Source organism: Prunus mume, unplaced genomic scaffold, assembly GCF_029339155.1.
Source record: "Prunus mume cultivar Tortuosa unplaced genomic scaffold, ASM2933915v1 scaffold28, whole genome shotgun sequence".
NCBI classification, from domain to species: domain Eukaryota; kingdom Viridiplantae; phylum Streptophyta; class Magnoliopsida; order Rosales; family Rosaceae; genus Prunus; species Prunus mume.
This window is the reverse complement of record NW_028296574.1, coordinates 31,940-50,852: the sequence shown is the minus strand read 5'-3', so window position 1 is coordinate 50,852 and position 18,913 is coordinate 31,940. Positions and strand designations below refer to the sequence as shown.

General features: G+C 37.6%; 1 protein-coding gene and 1 pseudogene across 18 annotated transcripts; one reads left to right on the top strand and one right to left on the bottom strand.

The window, feature by feature from the left end:
* The first annotated feature begins 1,884 nt into the window (after nucleotides 1–1,884).
* LOC148914246 (receptor like protein 27-like) lies at nucleotides 1,885–5,181 on the top strand (annotated as a pseudogene).
* Nucleotides 5,182–11,184: 6,003 nt separating this feature from the next.
* LOC103343558 (large ribosomal subunit protein eL20-like) lies at nucleotides 11,185–18,665 on the bottom strand. Of its 18 annotated transcripts, none has more exons than XR_016123129.1 (13): nucleotides 18,585–18,665; nucleotides 15,605–15,756; nucleotides 15,127–15,178; nucleotides 14,904–14,959; nucleotides 14,705–14,789; nucleotides 14,472–14,551; nucleotides 13,575–13,690; nucleotides 13,415–13,478; nucleotides 13,256–13,304; nucleotides 13,093–13,140; nucleotides 12,419–12,478; nucleotides 12,088–12,253; nucleotides 11,185–11,391 (listed from the first exon to the last, which is right to left on the bottom strand). XR_016123129.1 is itself a non-coding variant. In XM_089043787.1 (11 exons), exons 4-10 carry the CDS (start codon nucleotides 14,718–14,720, stop codon nucleotides 12,438–12,440), a joined length of 414 nt encoding a protein of 137 aa, XP_088899913.1. In that variant the 5' UTR covers nucleotides 14,721–14,789; nucleotides 14,904–14,959; nucleotides 15,127–15,178; nucleotides 15,605–15,847; the 3' UTR covers nucleotides 11,185–11,391; nucleotides 12,419–12,437. The 18 variants fall into 18 exon arrangements, 3 of the variants coding, with proteins under 3 accessions (XP_088899913.1, XP_088899915.1, XP_088899914.1); XR_016123128.1 differs by lacking the exon at nucleotides 18,585–18,665 and adding an exon at nucleotides 17,256–17,362; XR_016123137.1 differs by lacking the exon at nucleotides 18,585–18,665 and having other exon boundaries at nucleotides 14,696–14,789; nucleotides 15,605–15,848.
* Nucleotides 18,666–18,913: the final 248 nt, after the last annotated feature.

Here is an 18,913-nt window from a genome sequence, read left to right as displayed (position 1 = left end):
TTTAATCATATGAAAAATCCATTAAGTTTGAAGAGAATATTAACATCACAAAAACCCTAATAGCATGATGTTTACATTAGACATTTAAGAAACCAATTCACATGGATGATTCTTACTTCATCCATTAGTTGCTTATAGGAAAACATGAGGATACATATAATCCAAACAATCTCAAGAAGCATGCTTTCAAAGGTGATTAATCAAAGAAAAATATACATCAATGATAGATTATTTTAGTAAAGAGGAATTCATCATTTGTTGTCAAGAAACCAATTCACATGATGCTCACTTAGAAAAGATTCAATCACTTGTTGCTAATTAAAAATGATGTTCTTGGGTATCTTACACAACGTCTCAACTTTAGGTAAATGCATACAACCTAAGGTGATCAATCAAAGGAAACAAACACATAGCATCGAAACAAAAGTTTAAACATGTTTAGGGCTTCAACCTAAGCCCTAGCTATGGATTTTAGTTCCTCATGTTCATAGTAAATACAACTTGAAATAAAACTAGAAAGAAGTTACACATTTGATGAAGGTGAAGGCACAAAAGCCTTCAATGGTGGAATGGTTTCTTCTTCTCTTTGGTAGCCTCCTTTGCTTGGCTGCTCTCTCTCTCTCTCTCTCTCTCTCTCTCTCTCTCTCTCTCTCTTGTTTCAGAAAAATGCGAAGTGTATAGAATGTTTCGAATGATTTCCTCCCCTTAGCTACCCTCTCTCCCTTGCCAACTCATCAATCCATATGATACTTCACCTTTTCCTAAAGCTAGGTAGGCTAATGTTCACTTTTCATCATTTCTTTGACTTTTAATACCTTAAGAGGGATCCAACTAGTTAGAATGAGCGGTGACATCCAATGGAGGTAAAGGTGGTCCGAACCACAATTCCAGAGTTAGGATTAATGCTGGATCGGTTGGCTAGGCTATACTTGTTCAATGAAGCTCACATTCATAAATGTTATAGTCAACATCCATTGGAACAAGTTTCATGAAGGGATTCACCTCATCTGAGCACCGGAGCATGGTGATCCACGGTCAAAAAGTTGATCTACGAAAATGAGCAAAATCAGAATTTATATTCAATAATGCACTTTTAGCACACATTTATATCAAGGTAAAATCCATAAAAACACAAAAAAGAAGAAAATTGCTATAAAATGTCAAGAACTAACTCAAAACATTGGGTAAATGACATGATACATCATGTATAAAAATGAACCCAACAATAATTTCTAAAAATATTTTTCAAAGATCAGACGGATGGATGAAATCGATCGAGTGAAGACATATTTTTCAAGACATATCTTTGAACTTGTGATCTTTCTCAACCCAGTTAGACGACTTGATTTCAAATAAACTTAACTTATTAATTGACTTGAGGAAGTCAATGTCTTCGAATTTTTTTATGCAATTATTGCTCCTCATGACCAGTCATTGCCAATTAGTTTAAAGGATCCTGGCAATCTCCACTCATTGCCAATTAGTTTTGGGTTAGATATGTTCATTATACCATGTTCTTCCTCAAATTTGACTTCTGACTGAATAATATTCCTAAAAATGAATAGGAAAGAGGGTTGTGGATGATCTTATATAACCTTATCTTCTAGTCTTTTTACAGAGACCAGCCTTTGCAACCGCGTAGACCTTATCCCATATTAAGAATCTATCAACTTGACTTAAAGTTTGTTGGCCGTTTCTAATTGAACATATCACAAAACGAATCTATGTAGTTGACATGAATTGACAACAATTGTTCTTAATTGGAAGGATGAAATAATTTCCTGTGATAAGTACTTGTTGCATTTACATTCCACTATATATTGAAAACGGAAGTTCTTTACTTTTGTGATTCTGGAATGTGAAAGCCCGTTTCTTTTATTTGGTCAAGAGTCTGAAAACACTTCTTTATTATATTGATTCAAAGGTCAATAACATTATCTCTTGATGATGCCATATAATGCCAAGTTAATATGTTAACTCGATTATACTTGTTTATATTCAATCTGTCATATTATTGCTCAAGAATTTGACCCTGCCAGTTTGTAAATAGCTCTCTCTAACCTCCACTTCCACACAGATGGTCATTTAGCTAAGAGTGCACAGAAAAAAATATCAGAACATTATGGGGCTATCCCTGTGCTTATTCAACGTGTTGATTCGCATGCTCTCGAAACTAGTAGTTCTGCTGCTATTTCATCTGGCGGTTGCTAAATTTGTATACTCTTTGCAGCAGCTTTCTTGCCGTGAGGAGGAGAGCTCGCCTTGCTGCAGTTCAAGAAGGGCTTTATTATTGACAAATCTGCTTCAAGTTATGACGGTGCTTATCCAAAGGTTTTGTCATGGAAACTAGGTGGAGGAGGAAATAGCACCTGCTGCGCGTGGGATGGCGTGGAGTGTGATGAGAAGACGGGACATGTTATTGGCCTTGATCTTAGCAGCAGTTATCTTTACGGCTCTATCCACTCCAATAGTAGCCTGTTCCGCCTAGTTCATCTTCAAAGGTTAAACCTCTCTGACAATAACTTCAATTACTCTCAAATTCCTAGTAGCATCAGAAATTTTCCAAGCCTCACTCAGCTTGACCTCTCTGCCTCTGTCTTTTCTGGTCAAGTCCCATCTGAAGTTTCGCAGTTGTCCAAGTTGACATCCCTTAATCTTTGTTGCAATCTTGAAACATCTTCTAGTGAGGGATTGTTGAAACTTCAACCATCTGGTATGAGAAATCTAGTTCAAAACTTAACTAGTCTAGAAACTCTTCAGCTTAGTTTCGTTAGCATATCTTCAACGGTACCTGAATCCTTGGCAAATTTAACATATTTGACATTCCTTGCTCTCAAGGAATGTGATCTAGTCGGTGAGTTCCCAGTGAGAATTTTCAATTTACCAAACTTAAAAAGTCTTAATGTTAGATACAACCAAGATATCACTGGATATTTTCCTGAATTCAATCGAAGTAGTCCTCTGGTCTTACTAAAAGTTGGCTTTACTGGTTTTTACGGAATAATACCTTCTTCGATTGAAAAGCTTAATTTATTGCAAGAGTTGGATATGGCTCAATGCAATTTTTCGGAAGGGTTGGTTCCATCCGCACTTGGTAATCTTAGACAACTCACTTATCTAGACGTTGCAGCAAACAAATTTGTAGGTTCAATTCCTGATTCCTTGGCAAACCTTACCAAATTGACTGTGTGTAGGATCAATTCTAATCCATTGACTGGTCCAATCCCATCTTGGCTGGGTAACTTTACCAAACTAATTTACCTAGACCTTTCTTTTAATAGTTTGAATGGTTCAATTCCTACCTCATTCTCCAATCTCATGAATCTTGAGCTCCTTTATCTACATGGAAATCACCTGAGCGGTGTAGTAAAGTTAGAAATGTTTCAAAAGCTACAAAATCTCTATGAACTCCAACTGAATTTGAACAATTTGGAATTCGTCACCGAATCCAAAAGTACGAATACAACTGTTCAACAGTTCACCATTCTAAGTTTGAGTGCATGCAACATAAGAGAGTTCCCATCTTTCCTGAGATATCAAACAAATTTGGAGCGGTTAGACCTGTCTAGAAACAAACTCCATGGCCAAGTACCAAAATGGATGTGGAACATAAGCACAGAGACTTTGGTATACATGGACATTTCTGAAAACTTCCTTTCTGACCAACTTCCAATTTTTCTTCCCTGGGTTAACTTGCTATGCTTAAGGCTCTCGTCCAACATGTTTCATGGACCAGTACCGATCCCTCCACCATCCATGTTAGAATACAGAGTTCCTGAGAACAACTTTAGTGGAGAAATCTCGCCGTTGCTTTGCCATATGAGTTCTCTTCGGTACCTCGACTTGTCGAAAAATAACTTGAGTGGCACGCTTCCTCAGTGTCTTGGAAACTTCAGTGATGGTCTAATCCTTTTGCTTCTTGGAAGAAACTCCTTTCATGGTATTGTTCCACAATCATACAGCAACAGAAGCAGTTTGAGGATGATTGATGTTTGCCATAACCAATTGCAGGGGAGATTGCCAAGATCATTGGCCAATTGTCTGATGCTCGAGTATCTTGTTCTGTCAAACAACCAGTTCAGTGATGCTTTTCCCATTTGGTTGGGGACTCTTCCTGAGTTAAAACTTACAGCGTGCGCCAGAATGCATTCAATGGCGTCATAGGAAATTCTAGAAAGAATCTTGATTTCCCCAAGTTGCGCATTGTTGACCTGTCTTACAATAATTTCACAGGCGAAATTCCATCTGTGTTTCCAGACAGCGTAAACAACTCGGACTACATGCACAGACGTAACTTATAACGCCAACGATTTCTTGGTAATATTCAGTGTAGATTACTCAATCACAATAGCCACTAAAGGTTTGGATCTATACTATTCAAAGATCCAAGAAGAATTTGCATCCTTTGATATCTCAAGCAACAATTTTGAAGGTCAGATTCCAGAGTTCATTGGGAACCTTACGGAGCTTCACTCCCTCAACATTTCCAACAACATTCTCACTGGTTCCATCCCATCATCGCTGGGCAAGTTAACGAAGCTCGAATCGCTGGACCTTTCACGAAACAAGCTCTCTGGACAGATCCCCAACAACCGACGCAGCTTAATTTTCTTGGAAGCTTAGCTGTGTCTCACAACAACCTCACAGGTCGTATACCTCAAGGAACCCAACTTACTTCATTCAATAGTACTTCATATGAGGGAAACCCCGGGTTGTGTGGAGATCCATTGCCAAGGAAATGCGGAGATCCGAGGCCCCTCAACAGGCATCCTCAGTGGTAGAAGAAAATGATTCAGGCTCAGCTGGAACATTGGAACTTGATTGGAGATTTGGTTTGGCTGGATATGGAAGTGGGATGGTGGTGGGAGTGGTTCTTGCGGATTTCGTGATCTCCAGAAGGCAAGACTTGTATGTTAAGATTGTTGCAAAGATCAGACTAAAGATATGGAAAAGGTAAGAGCGGGGGATGCAGAACGTTTCTTATGAGGTCATGCATTTGGTGTTGTTTTCTTGTCTTGATTCCTTCTCCTTCCATGTACAGCTTAGCTTGCTCTATGTCTTCCTGTTGAACTTGAGGTTATGTTTGAATTTTGCATGTATATCTGGATTTGGATTCTCTGCATTTATAATACACGGTTGTGCTGTTATTTATTTATTTAATACAAGCTCTAATTTACGAGAGATTAGAGAGTGTAAACCACTGAAATAGACCCTAAGCCATGATTACTCTCCCTCTATCTCCCTCCATTTTATTTTCATCATCCACTAATGACGCAGCACAAGCAAATAAGGTTTCAAACGAAAACCTTGAGTAACAAGGAAACTGGAATCCACCAGAAATTAAGAGAAACTCTCTTTGATTAATTTGATTAAAATCTGAACTGCCAAAAAACGTTAGACGAACCCGTCTAAATACACAACTCTCAACCCTTGTAACTGCTAGGGGAGTTATTACAAATAAAACTGAACAACAGAATTAATTCGGAGACTTAACTCGTAACTCAAAAAAACAGAATTTATTTTGGGAATTAACTATGTAACTTCGAAGCGGAAAACAGAATTTATTTTGGGAATTAACTCTGTAACTCCGAAAGCGGAAAAACAAATTATTTTGGGAATTAACTATGTAACTCCGAAACGGAAAAACAGAATTTATTTGGAATTAACTTCGAACTTCGAATGCAGTTTTGAAAGGCCAAACGACTCACCACGTCCCTTTTCTTGCTCAACCGCGATTAAATCTGCCATCTGTTCTACATCAGTCCTCTCCACCTCCGAAGAACTCGACCCCGAGTTATGATCTGGATAAAGAACCTCATCTTCACGGAACTCATATAAATCTGCAACATTAAAAATATTGGAAATTCCCATGGAATCCGGTAACTCAATAACATAGGCATTATCATTGATCCGTTTGAGCACTTTGTAAGGACCATATTTCTTCGGTTTAAGCTTGCTGTAAGTGCCAACTGGAAACCTCTCCTTCCTCAGAAATATCATCACAGAATCGCCTTCTTGAAACACTTTAACACGTCGATGCCTATCCGCAGCAGCTTTGTACTTAGCATTTGTTTGCTCAAGTTTCTGCTTGACTTCATCTCGAGCGGCTACCACTTCCTCAGCCAAATTTTTGCTGCCATACTTGGTTTGCTGGCCTCTAGGCAGTTTCACCAAATCTACAACATGGTTAGGTATAGCAGTATAAACAATGGAAAATGGAGACTTCCCAGTAGCGCTATGGACTGCACTGTTGTATGCAAACTCCACCTGCGGTAATGCATAATCCCATTGTTTGCTTCTCTCCACAGACGCTTCGCACCATATTGCCCAATGTCCGGTTTGTAACCTCGGTCGGCCATCAGTTTGGGGATGGGCAGTGCTGCTACGATTCAAAGTAGTCCCAAACAGTCTCCACAAAGTGATCCAAAAATGACTCAAGAACTTGGTGTCACGATCAGATGTAATGGATGTAGGAACCCCATGCAAGCGAACAACCTCCCTGAAAAACAGTTTGGCTATATTTGATGCATCGGCAGTCTTTTTGCAGGCTATGAAATGCGCCATTTTTGAGAACCGATCAACCACCACAAATACAGAGTCCACTCCCCTTTGTGTTCGGGGCAATCCGAGGACAAAATCCATAGCAAGATCCTGCCAAATATCGTTAGGAACTGGTAATGGCATATATAATCCAGTGTTTTGTACCTGCCCCTTCGAAGTTTGACAAATGTAGCACTTGCGCACAATAGTTCCAACATCACGTTTGAGCTGTGGCCAGTAAAATCTCTCCTCCAACAATGCAATTGTTTTGTCACGGCCTAGGTGGCCACTCAACCCTCCACCATGCAAGTCCCGAATGAGCTTCTCCCTCAAAGAAGAAACTGGAATACACAACTGGTTGCCTTTGAACAAATAACCTTCATTGAGAAAGTAATCTGCCATTGGCTCTTGATTAGTGCACTTAATCCAAATTTCCCGGAAATCATCGTCACCTGCATATAATTCCTTCGGACATTCAAACCCCACAACTTCTTGAGTCGTGACTAATAATGAAGCTCTCCTACTCAGCGCATCGCCACACGATTGGTCTTGCGGAAGTATGCTTGATAACGAACGAAAATTTCTGCAAAAAGTCATCCATCTAGCATGCATTTTATCAATATTTTTCTGGCTGTTAATATACTTCAACGCTTGATGATCTGTAAACAAAACAAATTCCTTCTGGATAAGATAGTGCTCCCATTGCTTCAAAGCTCGAACAACCGCATAGAACTCTTGGTCATAAGTACTCCACTTTTGACGTGCATCGCTCAACTTTTCAGAAAAGAACGCAATTGGCGCTTGTCTTGTGAGAGCTCCGACTCCCACCGTTGGCATCACATTCAACTTCGAAAACTTTCTCAAAGTTTGGAAGAGCTAGAACAGTGCGGTGCAAAGCTTTTCTTTATTTCTGCAAAGCTTCTTTCTTGCTCTTCTCCCATTTGAACTGCCCTTCTTCAAACATTCTGTGATAGGTGCAGCAACGGTGCTAAAATGCTTCACAAATCTTAGTAAAAGGTGGCCAAGCCATGAAGCTTGAACTTGACTGTCTTTGGGTGGCGGTCAAGGATTGCCTTGATCTTCTCGTCATCTACTGGATACCATTCTCACCAACAACAAAACCCAAGAACAGTAGCTTATTTGTGCAGAAAGTACATTTTTTAAGGTTCACATACAACTTATTTTCTCTCAACACATCTAAAACTTGTCTCAAATGCACAAGATGTTCTTCTTTTGTGGTACTATAAATTAAAATGTCATCGAAATAAACAACGACAAAAGAACCAATGAATGGTCGAAGAACCTGATTCATGAGCCGCATGAAAGTGCTAGGTGCATTTGACAATCCGAATGGCATCACCAACCATTCAAATAATCCGTCCTTGCTCTTGAACGCTGTTTTCCATTCGTCTCCAGTGTCGTATCACGAATCTGGTGGTATCCGCTTCGCAAATCTATCTTAGAAAACACCCTTGAGCCGCTAAGAACGTCCAGCATATCTTCTAACCGTGGAATGGGAAACCTGTACTTGACTGTTATCTTGTTGATTGCCCGGCTATCAACACACATTCGCCAAGTTTTGTCTTTCTTTGGAACCAGAAAAGCAGGAACTGAGGACTCAAACTCTCACTGATAAATCCTTTCCGCAGTAATTCTTCAATCTGTTCTCTCAGGATGTCATTCTCCTTGGGGCTCATCCGATAATGGGGCAGATTCGGAAGGCTAGCTCCAGGCACCAAGTCAATTCGGTCTTTGTATGTCCCGCATAGGAGGCAGCTCGTTTGGCGATTTTCAGAAAGTAGTTCCTGAAATTGATTCAAAATCTGCTGCACATCTTGTGGAATGTCACCTTCTCCTCCGCCAATTTTCAACAACCCCTTCAACACCAAGGGACAAAAACACTCCGCTTCTTTGTGCCTCGTTCAACTCCTGCTCGTTGCGAATTAGGGTTAGGAAACTAGAACTCCTCGTCTTGGGCTCCACAGATTGCTTTGCGGGCTGTGTGGTTGCCATTGCAATTTTCCGGTTGTTCCAAGAGAACAGAATTACATTATCTCGTCCCTTGAAAGTTGCATCCACATCAAATTGCCAAGGTCGCCCTAACAAAATATGGCATGCATCCATGTCAATAACATCACATAATATTTCATCTCTGTAATGCTTACCAATTGGTGGCACTCGGCAAGTCTCGGCTACACGAACCGAAGGGCCTTTTTAACCCAACCTAGTGAGTAAGGGCTGACATGAGGCTCGTAGATAGCTGCAAATACTCCACCAATTTCTTTGACACGAAATTCTCGCAACTTCCATTGTCGACGATCACATCACAAACCTTGTTTTTAATTGAGCAGAGGGAACGAAAAATACTATGACGCTGCCCTTCCTCCTTTGGTGCCAAAAGAACTCTCTGCAAAACCAAGGTAATCTTCTCCATTCCTTCCTCAACTGCAAATTCAGCCCCTACATAATCATCTTTCCCGACTTCATCGTTTTCCTCATCTTCATCGGCTTCTTCGATAAAGTTGGCCTGCTTCCGCTCTGGACAAACATTAGAACGATGCCCTGGTTTTTGGCAACGGTAACATATGTCCGTCATGGGCTTAGCATACGGATTCTGGGATTGGTTTCGGGCTGCCCTCTGTTGTAATTCCAATTGCTACCTTCGTTGAAATTTTTGTTTTCGCCAATGTTGCTGGTTTTGTCGATCCTCCAAGATTCTGCTTGTGCTTTCCCTTATCTCCGAGCCACTAGAAGCACCAGCAGTATATTCAGAGGCTTCCGTCGTGTTCTGCGGAAGTTGGGTTGGCGTTCTCCTTCTCCAACAATTCAGCCTTCAATGCCATGTTAATTGCCTCCTGCAAAGTCCATATATTCTGCATACCAATTTTTTCCTGGATGGAAATCTTCAGCCCATTGTTGTACCTCGCGACCTTTTGGTTGTCAGTCTCGGTCAAATGGTTTCGCTCTGCCAAACGCATGAATTCTTGGTATATTCAGAGCGGGTGCCTTGCGCACTGACCTAGGTACATCGGTAGAGAATCTGCTCATAATCTGTGGGCAAGAATCGTTCCATCATAAGCGACTTCATCTTCCGCCATGTTCGAACCCGTTGCTTTCCTTGCCTCTGCCGTAAATTTTGCAATTGATCCCACCAAACAGCCGCTGTAGCTTTAAGACGGAAAGCTACCATCTTCACCATCTTATGCTCAGGAACCTCCATAATATCGAAAAACCTCTCCACTTCTACAAGCCAATCCAAGAAGTCTTCAATCTTCAGATTTCCCCAAAAGTTAGGAATTTCTGCTTTAATCCGATAGTCGCCAAAATTCTCGTAATTACGATTACGATTACGAGGATTATTAGCCGGTGGTGGTGGTTCTTCAAGTTCTTCTTCTGACTCTGACTCACTATCCGGAATAAGTTGCCTCCTATTATCTCTTCTCTCGCCATCTCTACCTTCTCTTCGATTACCATCCCTGCCTTCTCTTCTTTCGTCATCCCTGCCTCCTCGCCTATGGTTGCCACCAAGAGCTTGCAACAACAATTCTCGCATCTCCCCAAATTGGGTGGTTAGGTTGTCGATCCGTTGGTTTTGAGCGTCCAGATCTGCTCGAGTAATTGGGGCTGGGACATCAGCTTCACGATCACCCATAATAAGACAAGAATACCAAGACGGGAGAGACCCGCTCTGATACCACTTGACGCAGCACAAGCAAATAAGGTTTCAAACGAAAACCTTGAGTAACAAGGAAACTGGAATCCACCAGAAATTAAGAGAAACTCTCTTTGATTAATTTGATTAAAATCTGAACTGCCAAAAAACGTTAGACGAACCCGTCTAAATACACAACTCTCAACCCTTGTAACTGCTAGGGAGTTATTACAAATAAAACTGAACAACAGAATTAATTCGGAGACTTAACTACGTAACTCGAAACTGAAAAAACAGAATTTATTTTGGGAATTAACTATGTAACTTCGAAGCGGAAAAACAGAATTTATTTTGGGAATTAACTCTGTAACTCGAAAGCGGAAAAACAGAATTATTTTGGGAATTAACTATGTAACTCCGAAACGGAAAAACAGAATTTATTTGGAATTAACCCGAACTTGAATGCAGTTTTGAAAGGCCAAACGACTCACCACGTCCCTTTTCTTGCTCAACCGCGATTAAATCTGCCATATTCTACATCAACTAATATCCAGTTGTATACATTATTATAATCAAGGCGTATAAAATATTTTGTACCCAGTTCGGTCCAAATTAAAAGAATGATGTTTACAATATTTAGCCTCTCAAATTCCCAATTAGGATATATTTAAGTGAATTTTTTGCTATATTTGAAAGTTTCTAAATTTTGACTATAAATGATAAAAACTTTCGTTTTACACATGCAGCATGTAGTAGTAGACACTAGCAAAGGTACCCGCGCGATGCTGCGGGATTTAAAACCGTGTGAAATGTATACAAAATCGTGAAAATATATATGAAAGATTGAAATATTTATATAGACATGGAGATCTAAATAGTGGCATCATGCTTTATTTGGCAAGTTTATGTTACAAAAAATAGACTAATAACACGTTTTATATGCAGTTTGTCATGTTAAAATATTGACCATATTTTAATAAACCAAGCAGCAATTAAAACATCAAAATAGCATCAAAATATCAGCAGTTTTAAGTTGTTCATTGTTCAAAAGAGTTTGGACAGGTCTTTACATATATATGCTACTGGGTGGTGGAAGGGGATTTTCTGCCTTGATATATGTTGGACGGGGATCTTCCTCTTGATGGCTTTGCTATAGAGGTGGCTTCTGTTCTTTCTTGTCCTTTGCAGGGGTTTTAACTCTGTTGGTACAAATTTGGAAAATGGCAGGTGTTAGTGTAGATAAATGGAAAAATTTAAGCGAAGACCAACTACCATATCACAAAATTAAGTTACAAAATCCAACTGGACAAACAACAGTTTAGGTACATCAACCATTCTATTAATATGATGGACAAAAGTATAACTGCAGTCTATTTAATCAATTGATAACAAACTTAGAACAATTGTGACAATTTATTAAATAGGTATGAGAGAATTAAGCCAAAACACTCGAGCTTTAATAGCATCAAATCAATGGGTGTTTAATCTGTTGCTACAAATTTGGAAACTGGTAGAGGTGTTGGTGTAGACAAATGAGAAAATTTAGTGAAGACAATGGCTATTATTACAGAATTAAGGCCAAAAAATTGACTGCACAAACCACAATTTAAATACGCCAAGCATTCTACAAATGTGGTAGACAAAAGTATAACCTGTCATTGCCACAATGAAACCAAAAGACCCAGACTTTAATAGAATCAAACCAAATACCCATAACAAAATCAAACCATGTGCAAGTTTGTTGTACAAAAGAATAGATGATCTATAGACACCTAAGGTCAAAACTGATACATGTATTGCCATTTATAGGCTATGTTGATCTAATAGAGAAGTAAGCTATAAAAGCAGAAATAACCTATAAACACCTATAGGTTATAGAACCCTAATTAACTTACTGATAGCATCAAGGGAAGCCAAGAGGACCTGTCCGGGAACTATGGCAAAGAATGCATTTCCTGCTTGGGATTTAACCAAAAGTCCTATCACTGATCAAATCGTAATTTCAACCCCATCAAGCATAGATTTGCTAAGCTTTGATGCCATGTTTGACAACTACTCTCACTGAATTAGCAAAATAAAGTTGAAAGAACTGATAAGAAAAATAAATTTAATGTGTAATAACTTATAACCATAAAAACTTAAAAGAAATTCATATAGTCTTCAGGGGAACCTTTCAAATTGATTCAGTATGAAATCTAACATAAAAAATCATAAAATAAACCTAACCTCCAACATAAAATACCCATTACATATGAGATTTCCTTCCCTGTTTCTTCTTCATGTCACCTATATACGAAAGAAAAGATATCAAGAGAAATATTATTTTAAGCACAACTATGAAGCAAGAAACACATTCATTGTCCACATCTCAATTCATTATAAGGTATAAAAATAAACCATAACTAATCCTAAAATTAAGGATTTAAAATAACAAATTTACAATAAAGATTTAAAAAAATAAAAATAAAAACTTAAAATGGAACCAAGTGAAAGCAGAGAAAACTACAAAAGGCTACAGTGGAGCATAAAGCATTTAAGTTTTCGAGAGGAATGTGCAGAGAAATAGGGTGTAGAAGAAGGTGTGGATATGCTGATAGGTTTTCATAATACTCCCAAAGAAAAAATTAGCCAAAATACAGGCGCAAAAAATAATCTTAATCAATTCCAAATAATAGAGGTAGTGTTCTTAAAAAGAGAGAAGAATTAAAATTCAGTATTAGAACTCAAATAATGGACGTAGTGTTCAAACTTTGAACATCTCTATAGAAAAAGAGGTTAGCAATTTCGCAGACATGTGAGAGCCCAAAATTCATTGAAACGAAACACTAAAGCCAAGAGGAGCCTTTATTCAGCAAAGTGGAGGCTTCAATTATGAAGGAAAAAAAGAAAAGAAAACATACGTCTCCAAATCAACTGGTCATTCAAGGGGATGCCTCTGACGCAGCCTCCTTCACATTTGCCACCAAAGCCAAACATCAAATACAAAATACGATTCAAATGATGGAAACAAAACTAGAAAAAAGCGAAATAAATGTGATAAAAGAGTGGGTCAAAGGCGGAGACCTTTGGCAACAAATTGGATTAAGCCAGGAGTAGAGTTGAGGAGGAACCACTTCCCCACCACAAAACAACATTGACTACATTAGACACTGACAAATAATCAAAATGGGTATAAATTTATTAATAAGAAAAAATAGAGTATAAACGGCAGAGAGAACAAACCTCATTAATGGCAAGCACTTGGCCATTGCTCTTCTTGACCTTCTTCAGCTTCCTAAGGAAGTACCTAATCCAAACAAATCAATCAACTATATTAAGTTTAACCAAATTCACCAATGAAAATTTGGGATCACAAAAGCTGAGCTAGGGTTAAGGATTATACCAGAATTTGGACTTGGCGCGAACCTCATTGGTGGCCCAGAGCTTCATTCGGTAAATCTTAGGGTGCTCAATAGATGCCGTAGGGAGCTTCCTCCCAACAACCTGGTACTGGTGGAACTGCAACACAAAAAAGGCGCCGTTAATTGCAGCTTCACCATTTGACACGCCCTAAGAGAAATATATCACACAAAAACAAATACCAAATTAAATGGAACCTAAGAAACTGTGAAGATAATTTCTAGATATTTGTTTACCAAATTTCATACAACAATCCTTCACTTAAACTGACTGTTTGCAACAATACTAAGAATTTGTTTGCATATTACATATGCAATATTTGGCTAATCCATTTCACCAGTAGCCATATATTTAACTAAATAAACTACGTCTAAAACCAAATGGGTATTCTTCAAGAATAAAACTAACCTTCTTGAAGCATACCCATCTAAGTTATAATATGCAGTGGAAAAGAGAATAAAAAGAAACCCCTAGCATCCCAGTACCCTAACATGGAAAAAGAATTGCATAATTTAGAATTCTGTAACAGAAATTGTCTCATTAAATTAAACAGAAAAAAAAAAACAGTGAATTTAAGGCTGAGATGTAATCGACTAATTGAAAAAAAAAAAATACAAATTTATAAATAAACCCAATCCTAGACATGTATTTATAAAAAAACCCAAGCACTATTTAAACATAGAAACACACCCAAAATCAACCCCAAAGTCAACTTTTTGGGTGTGTTTATAAATGGGTTTTGAGTGTGTGTAATGATGGGTTTTGGGTGTGTTTATAAAGTGTTTTGGGTGTTGGGTTTTTTTATAATTTCAACCTCTATTTTGGGTGTTTTAGTGAAACTCCCAAAAAAAAATTGAGGATGAGAGGACAATTGACAAACCTCTTTGCTAGTCCAAACGCAGAACCCTACTTCGTTTTTTCTTGTAACACCTTCAAAGTCGGTCAACATTCTGTGTTGTTCTAAAAAAGATATTTACAAACACAGAACGTCATAAAATACCTTTATTGTAAATTTCTTCAACACAAAAAATCCAGAACCAAAATATTTGATGAAATTCTATTAAAAGAAAAAAAAAACTGAAATTAAAGAGAGGGAGAGAGAACATTGTATACCGCAACTTCTGTACATATACACTGGCTCTGTCCCACATCAGCACCAAGGGCAATGGCAAGCCTTTATTCACGCACAAACAATCACCTGCCATTACCAGTTCAAAAGCATGTTCAATCCTATCGCAGGGGAGAAATACAATCAAAATTAATAAAAGGGAAAGAAATTGAAATACAGTGGAGGTGATTAAAAGATGCAAACCTTGTTTCTATTTCAAAGTCCACGAATAGATGTAGTTGCACCATTTTGTTGTAGTCCTGCAATGCACAAAGTCATCAGCTTCACCCAAGCAACTCTGGGTGCCAATTCAAATCCACCATGAACCAATCCATAAGCTCAAACATAGAACCCAATCATATGATAAACCATCACACAAAAGGCTTACTTTTGGTCCAAAAGGGCAATTCAAGGATATGGTTCTTACCTGAAATGCTTTGGTGAGGTTGCAAAATCACCTTTTTCCTCATGCTCAAACCCTTCAACAACCAAAAAAACAATGAAAGGAAATTTTCATTGTAATTCCAAGCAAATGCAAGAAAGAAGAAAAGCACCAAATTTTCAATTCAAGATAATTATAGAACAAAGACTCAAACTTTTGCCCTTATGTCCTTGAGTTTCCACAGAAACCCAAGTGATTTCAATAAAAAGTATAATGTTATTAAGTGGGTGACCTCAAACGCTCTTATAAGCATAATTATTGAACTCCTACCCACAAAACAACAGTAAAATGTTTCAAAAGACAAAATTTTCTGTTTTTTCTTGCATTTTCTTAGCAAACAGAGGATAAGTAGGTTTCTACATATTTATACAGTGTTAAATCATATTTCCTTTTAGATGCAAACAGATATTAAGCTCCTAGGGTTCATTATCCACATGCTCAAGTAGAGAGAGAGAGATCTTGCCTGCTTAATAATTTTTGATTGAGATCCTCGGAAAGACCGCAGGTCCCAGACGATTGATCATGTCATCGTCGGATGGCTGTCGTTGAATCTCGAGGAGGAGCGATCGGGAGATACAACGGGTGAGGCATTCGAACCGTCAGTCGAAAGACTACCTACAAAACATCAAAAGAAGACGTGCTTAAAAAAGAAGAAGAGAAAAAGAAAGACATATCTGAAAAATTGAAGAAAACCCAACAAATAACAACACAGGCACAAACGAAAGAAAGAGGAAGAAGACGATATGAGACAAAAAGGCGAACAAATAAAAAGAAGATTATCTGATGAAGAAGAGGACCAAATGGACGAATCAATTCGCACCATAGCAGCCACAAACGAAATCAACGGCCGCAAGAAAGCCAGATCAAGCTTCAACAGTGAAGCTCTCATGGGAGAAAGAGCCAATAAAAAAAGGGAGTTTCACTAAAACACCCAAAATGGGGGCTGAAATTATAAAAAATCCCAACACCCAAAACACTTTATAAACACACCCAAAACCCATCATTACACACTCAAAACCCATTTATAAACACACCCAAAAAATATACAATTGTTGATTTTGGGTGTGTTTCTATGTTTAAATAGTGTTTGGGTTTTTTTATAAATACATGTCTAGGATTGGGTTTATTTATAAATTTGTAATAAAAAAATATCTCACATCCCCCAACAATTCCAACAAAAGGCAAAACCAGCTGGTTGGACTTTTCTCATCATAGAGTTTTCTCTCCTTTTTTTTTTCTTGTTCTGGTTTTTTTTTTTTTTACAACAAACAAAAGAAAACCATGTTCAAGGAAAATTAATAATTAACTTTTTAGAAGCAAGACAAACGAAAAATAGAGCATGAAAGATGTGTCTGTGTGGTGGATGTACTAATATGATATGAAAGTTGATAAAAAAAAGAAAAAAGAAATACTCAGGAATCCAATAAATGTAGCAGATCAATTGAAGTATTATAAAGTGATTCTTTGGTTCTAACCTTTGTAAATATATTATTGGATTAAAAGAGCGTTTTCAAGTTTTGTTGTCCTAGTAATTAAGAGATAAAGTGATTCTTCACTTCTAAGTATTATTTTTACTCTACTGATCAGAAAAGCTTTTTCAAGTTTTGCTTTCCTTGAGAGAGAGAGAGAGAGAGAGAGTATTGAATAAAAAATTCCACAAAAACAAAAGAAACAAACAAATTCAAAAACCAAAAAACAACAGAAAATCAGAGTTAGGACCACTTTGAAATGTTTTGAAAATTTTCCACTACTTTAAATACCAACAAATTGCAATTTGCAAGCAAAAAAATGAGAGCGTCGCATAGACGCTGCTTGAATCTGAGGGCAGTGATTGATTCCCCACTGAGCCACCTACACACAAAGAGAGACACCATGTTTTTCCCTCCAATCAATTACGCATTGTCACTCTCTCCTCGTGTTGGGAGTTCTCAAGTACCCAATTGCCAAAACACTCAAAGGATTTACCAACATGTTCAGATATTGTAATCATCTACACCCATCATTACAACAACAAATTAACACCAACCAATTGTCAATTGATGCCATTAGCTAATTCCTATGCTCTATTCACAAACCTTAAAACAATTAATTGGAATTTCAGCCTAGAAACTCACCCCTTTCTTAACAGAATTGAAAACACCAACCAAACTGCTCTATCCAAAGCAACAAAAGACCACCCGCAAAATATCAAAAGAAAACATGGTTTAAAAAAAGAAGAAGAAAAAGGAAGAAAAAAACAGAAAAATTGGAGATGAAATTAGTTTGAGTATTTTATACATGCACAATCTTTTCATTAAACCAAAAAAATTAGCTAGAGCAAAATCTGTACGGAAAGAAACCACTCTGTACGGATCCCCTCATTCAACAATGCTCTCATGATTCAATTACAAAGCATATGCTCTGATGTAAATTGTATTATAAATTACAGGTGCTTTAGACAGAGGAAGTGCAAAACCTAAGAAGGATCTAAAATGATCTACTTCTCAAAAGATTTACAAACATATGCACTTATATAGATATCCAAAATGACAAATATATATATATATATATATTATGACTCATGAAAACACCCACTTTTGTTTGCTTGGGTTAAGTAGTGTATATAATTTTTGGTTCATTTCAGAGAAAGATTTACTGCAAAGCATTTGAAACAGAGCAAATATAGTCCAAAAAGTCAGTTCCCTTGAGAATGCCTTTACCAGTCAAAATTTCAAAATGTAACAATAGAAACCCAATCACAGCTGCCTTCCCATTTATCAAACAGAACAACACACTCATATATACAAAGGTACAAACTTGGACTGAAATAACACACAAAGATGCATAATTTCACTCACACAACCGAACCCAATTCCCTCCACTTCCCTTTATACCCCTCAAATTCACTAAAAGCAGAAAATTTAACAACTAAAGGAAATGATGTGATGGAGGAAAGAGTGATATCGGAGAGGCCAAGCGAGAAAAGAAACATAACATTCAACAAATAAGTACAAAGTCTTATATACAAAGGTACAAACTTGGACTGAAATAACACACAAAGATGCATAACTTCACTCACACAACCGAACCCAATTCCCTCCACTTCCTTTTATACCCCTCAAATTCACTAAAAGCAGAAAATTTAACAACTAAAGGAAATGATGTGATGGAGGAAAGAGTGATATCGGAGAGGCCAAGCGAGAAAAGAAACATAACATTCAACAAATAAGTACAAAGTCTTATATACAAAGGTACAAACTTGGACTGAAATAACACACAAAGATGCATAATTTCACTCAGACAACCGAACCCAATTCCCTCCACTTCCTTTTATACCCCTCAAATTCACTAAAAGCAGAAAATTTAACAACTAAAGGAAATGATGTGATGGAGGAAAGAGTGATATCGGAGAGGCCAAGTGAGAAAAGAAACATAACATTCAACAAATAAGTACAAAGTCTTACTTGCAAAGACCTCTTCATGACATTAAACACACATATGTATGACAAACTCGTAGTTGAACATCAAAATATACATATCAGAGTACTGTTGAACTGATCTTTGCTGAAACAATTCATCGGAAAACAATCAAGATAAGTACAAACAGAAAGAAATAAAAAATAAAAAAATCAGCCACACAGAAAATCTATAACCACACGCAAACAGAAAATCTATAACATCTATTAGAATTATAATTCTGATATGGAGTCATAAAAATAAAAAATAATTTTTTTTTATAAAAAGGAGTCTATAACCACACGCAAACAGAATATCAGCCACGCAGACATCAATT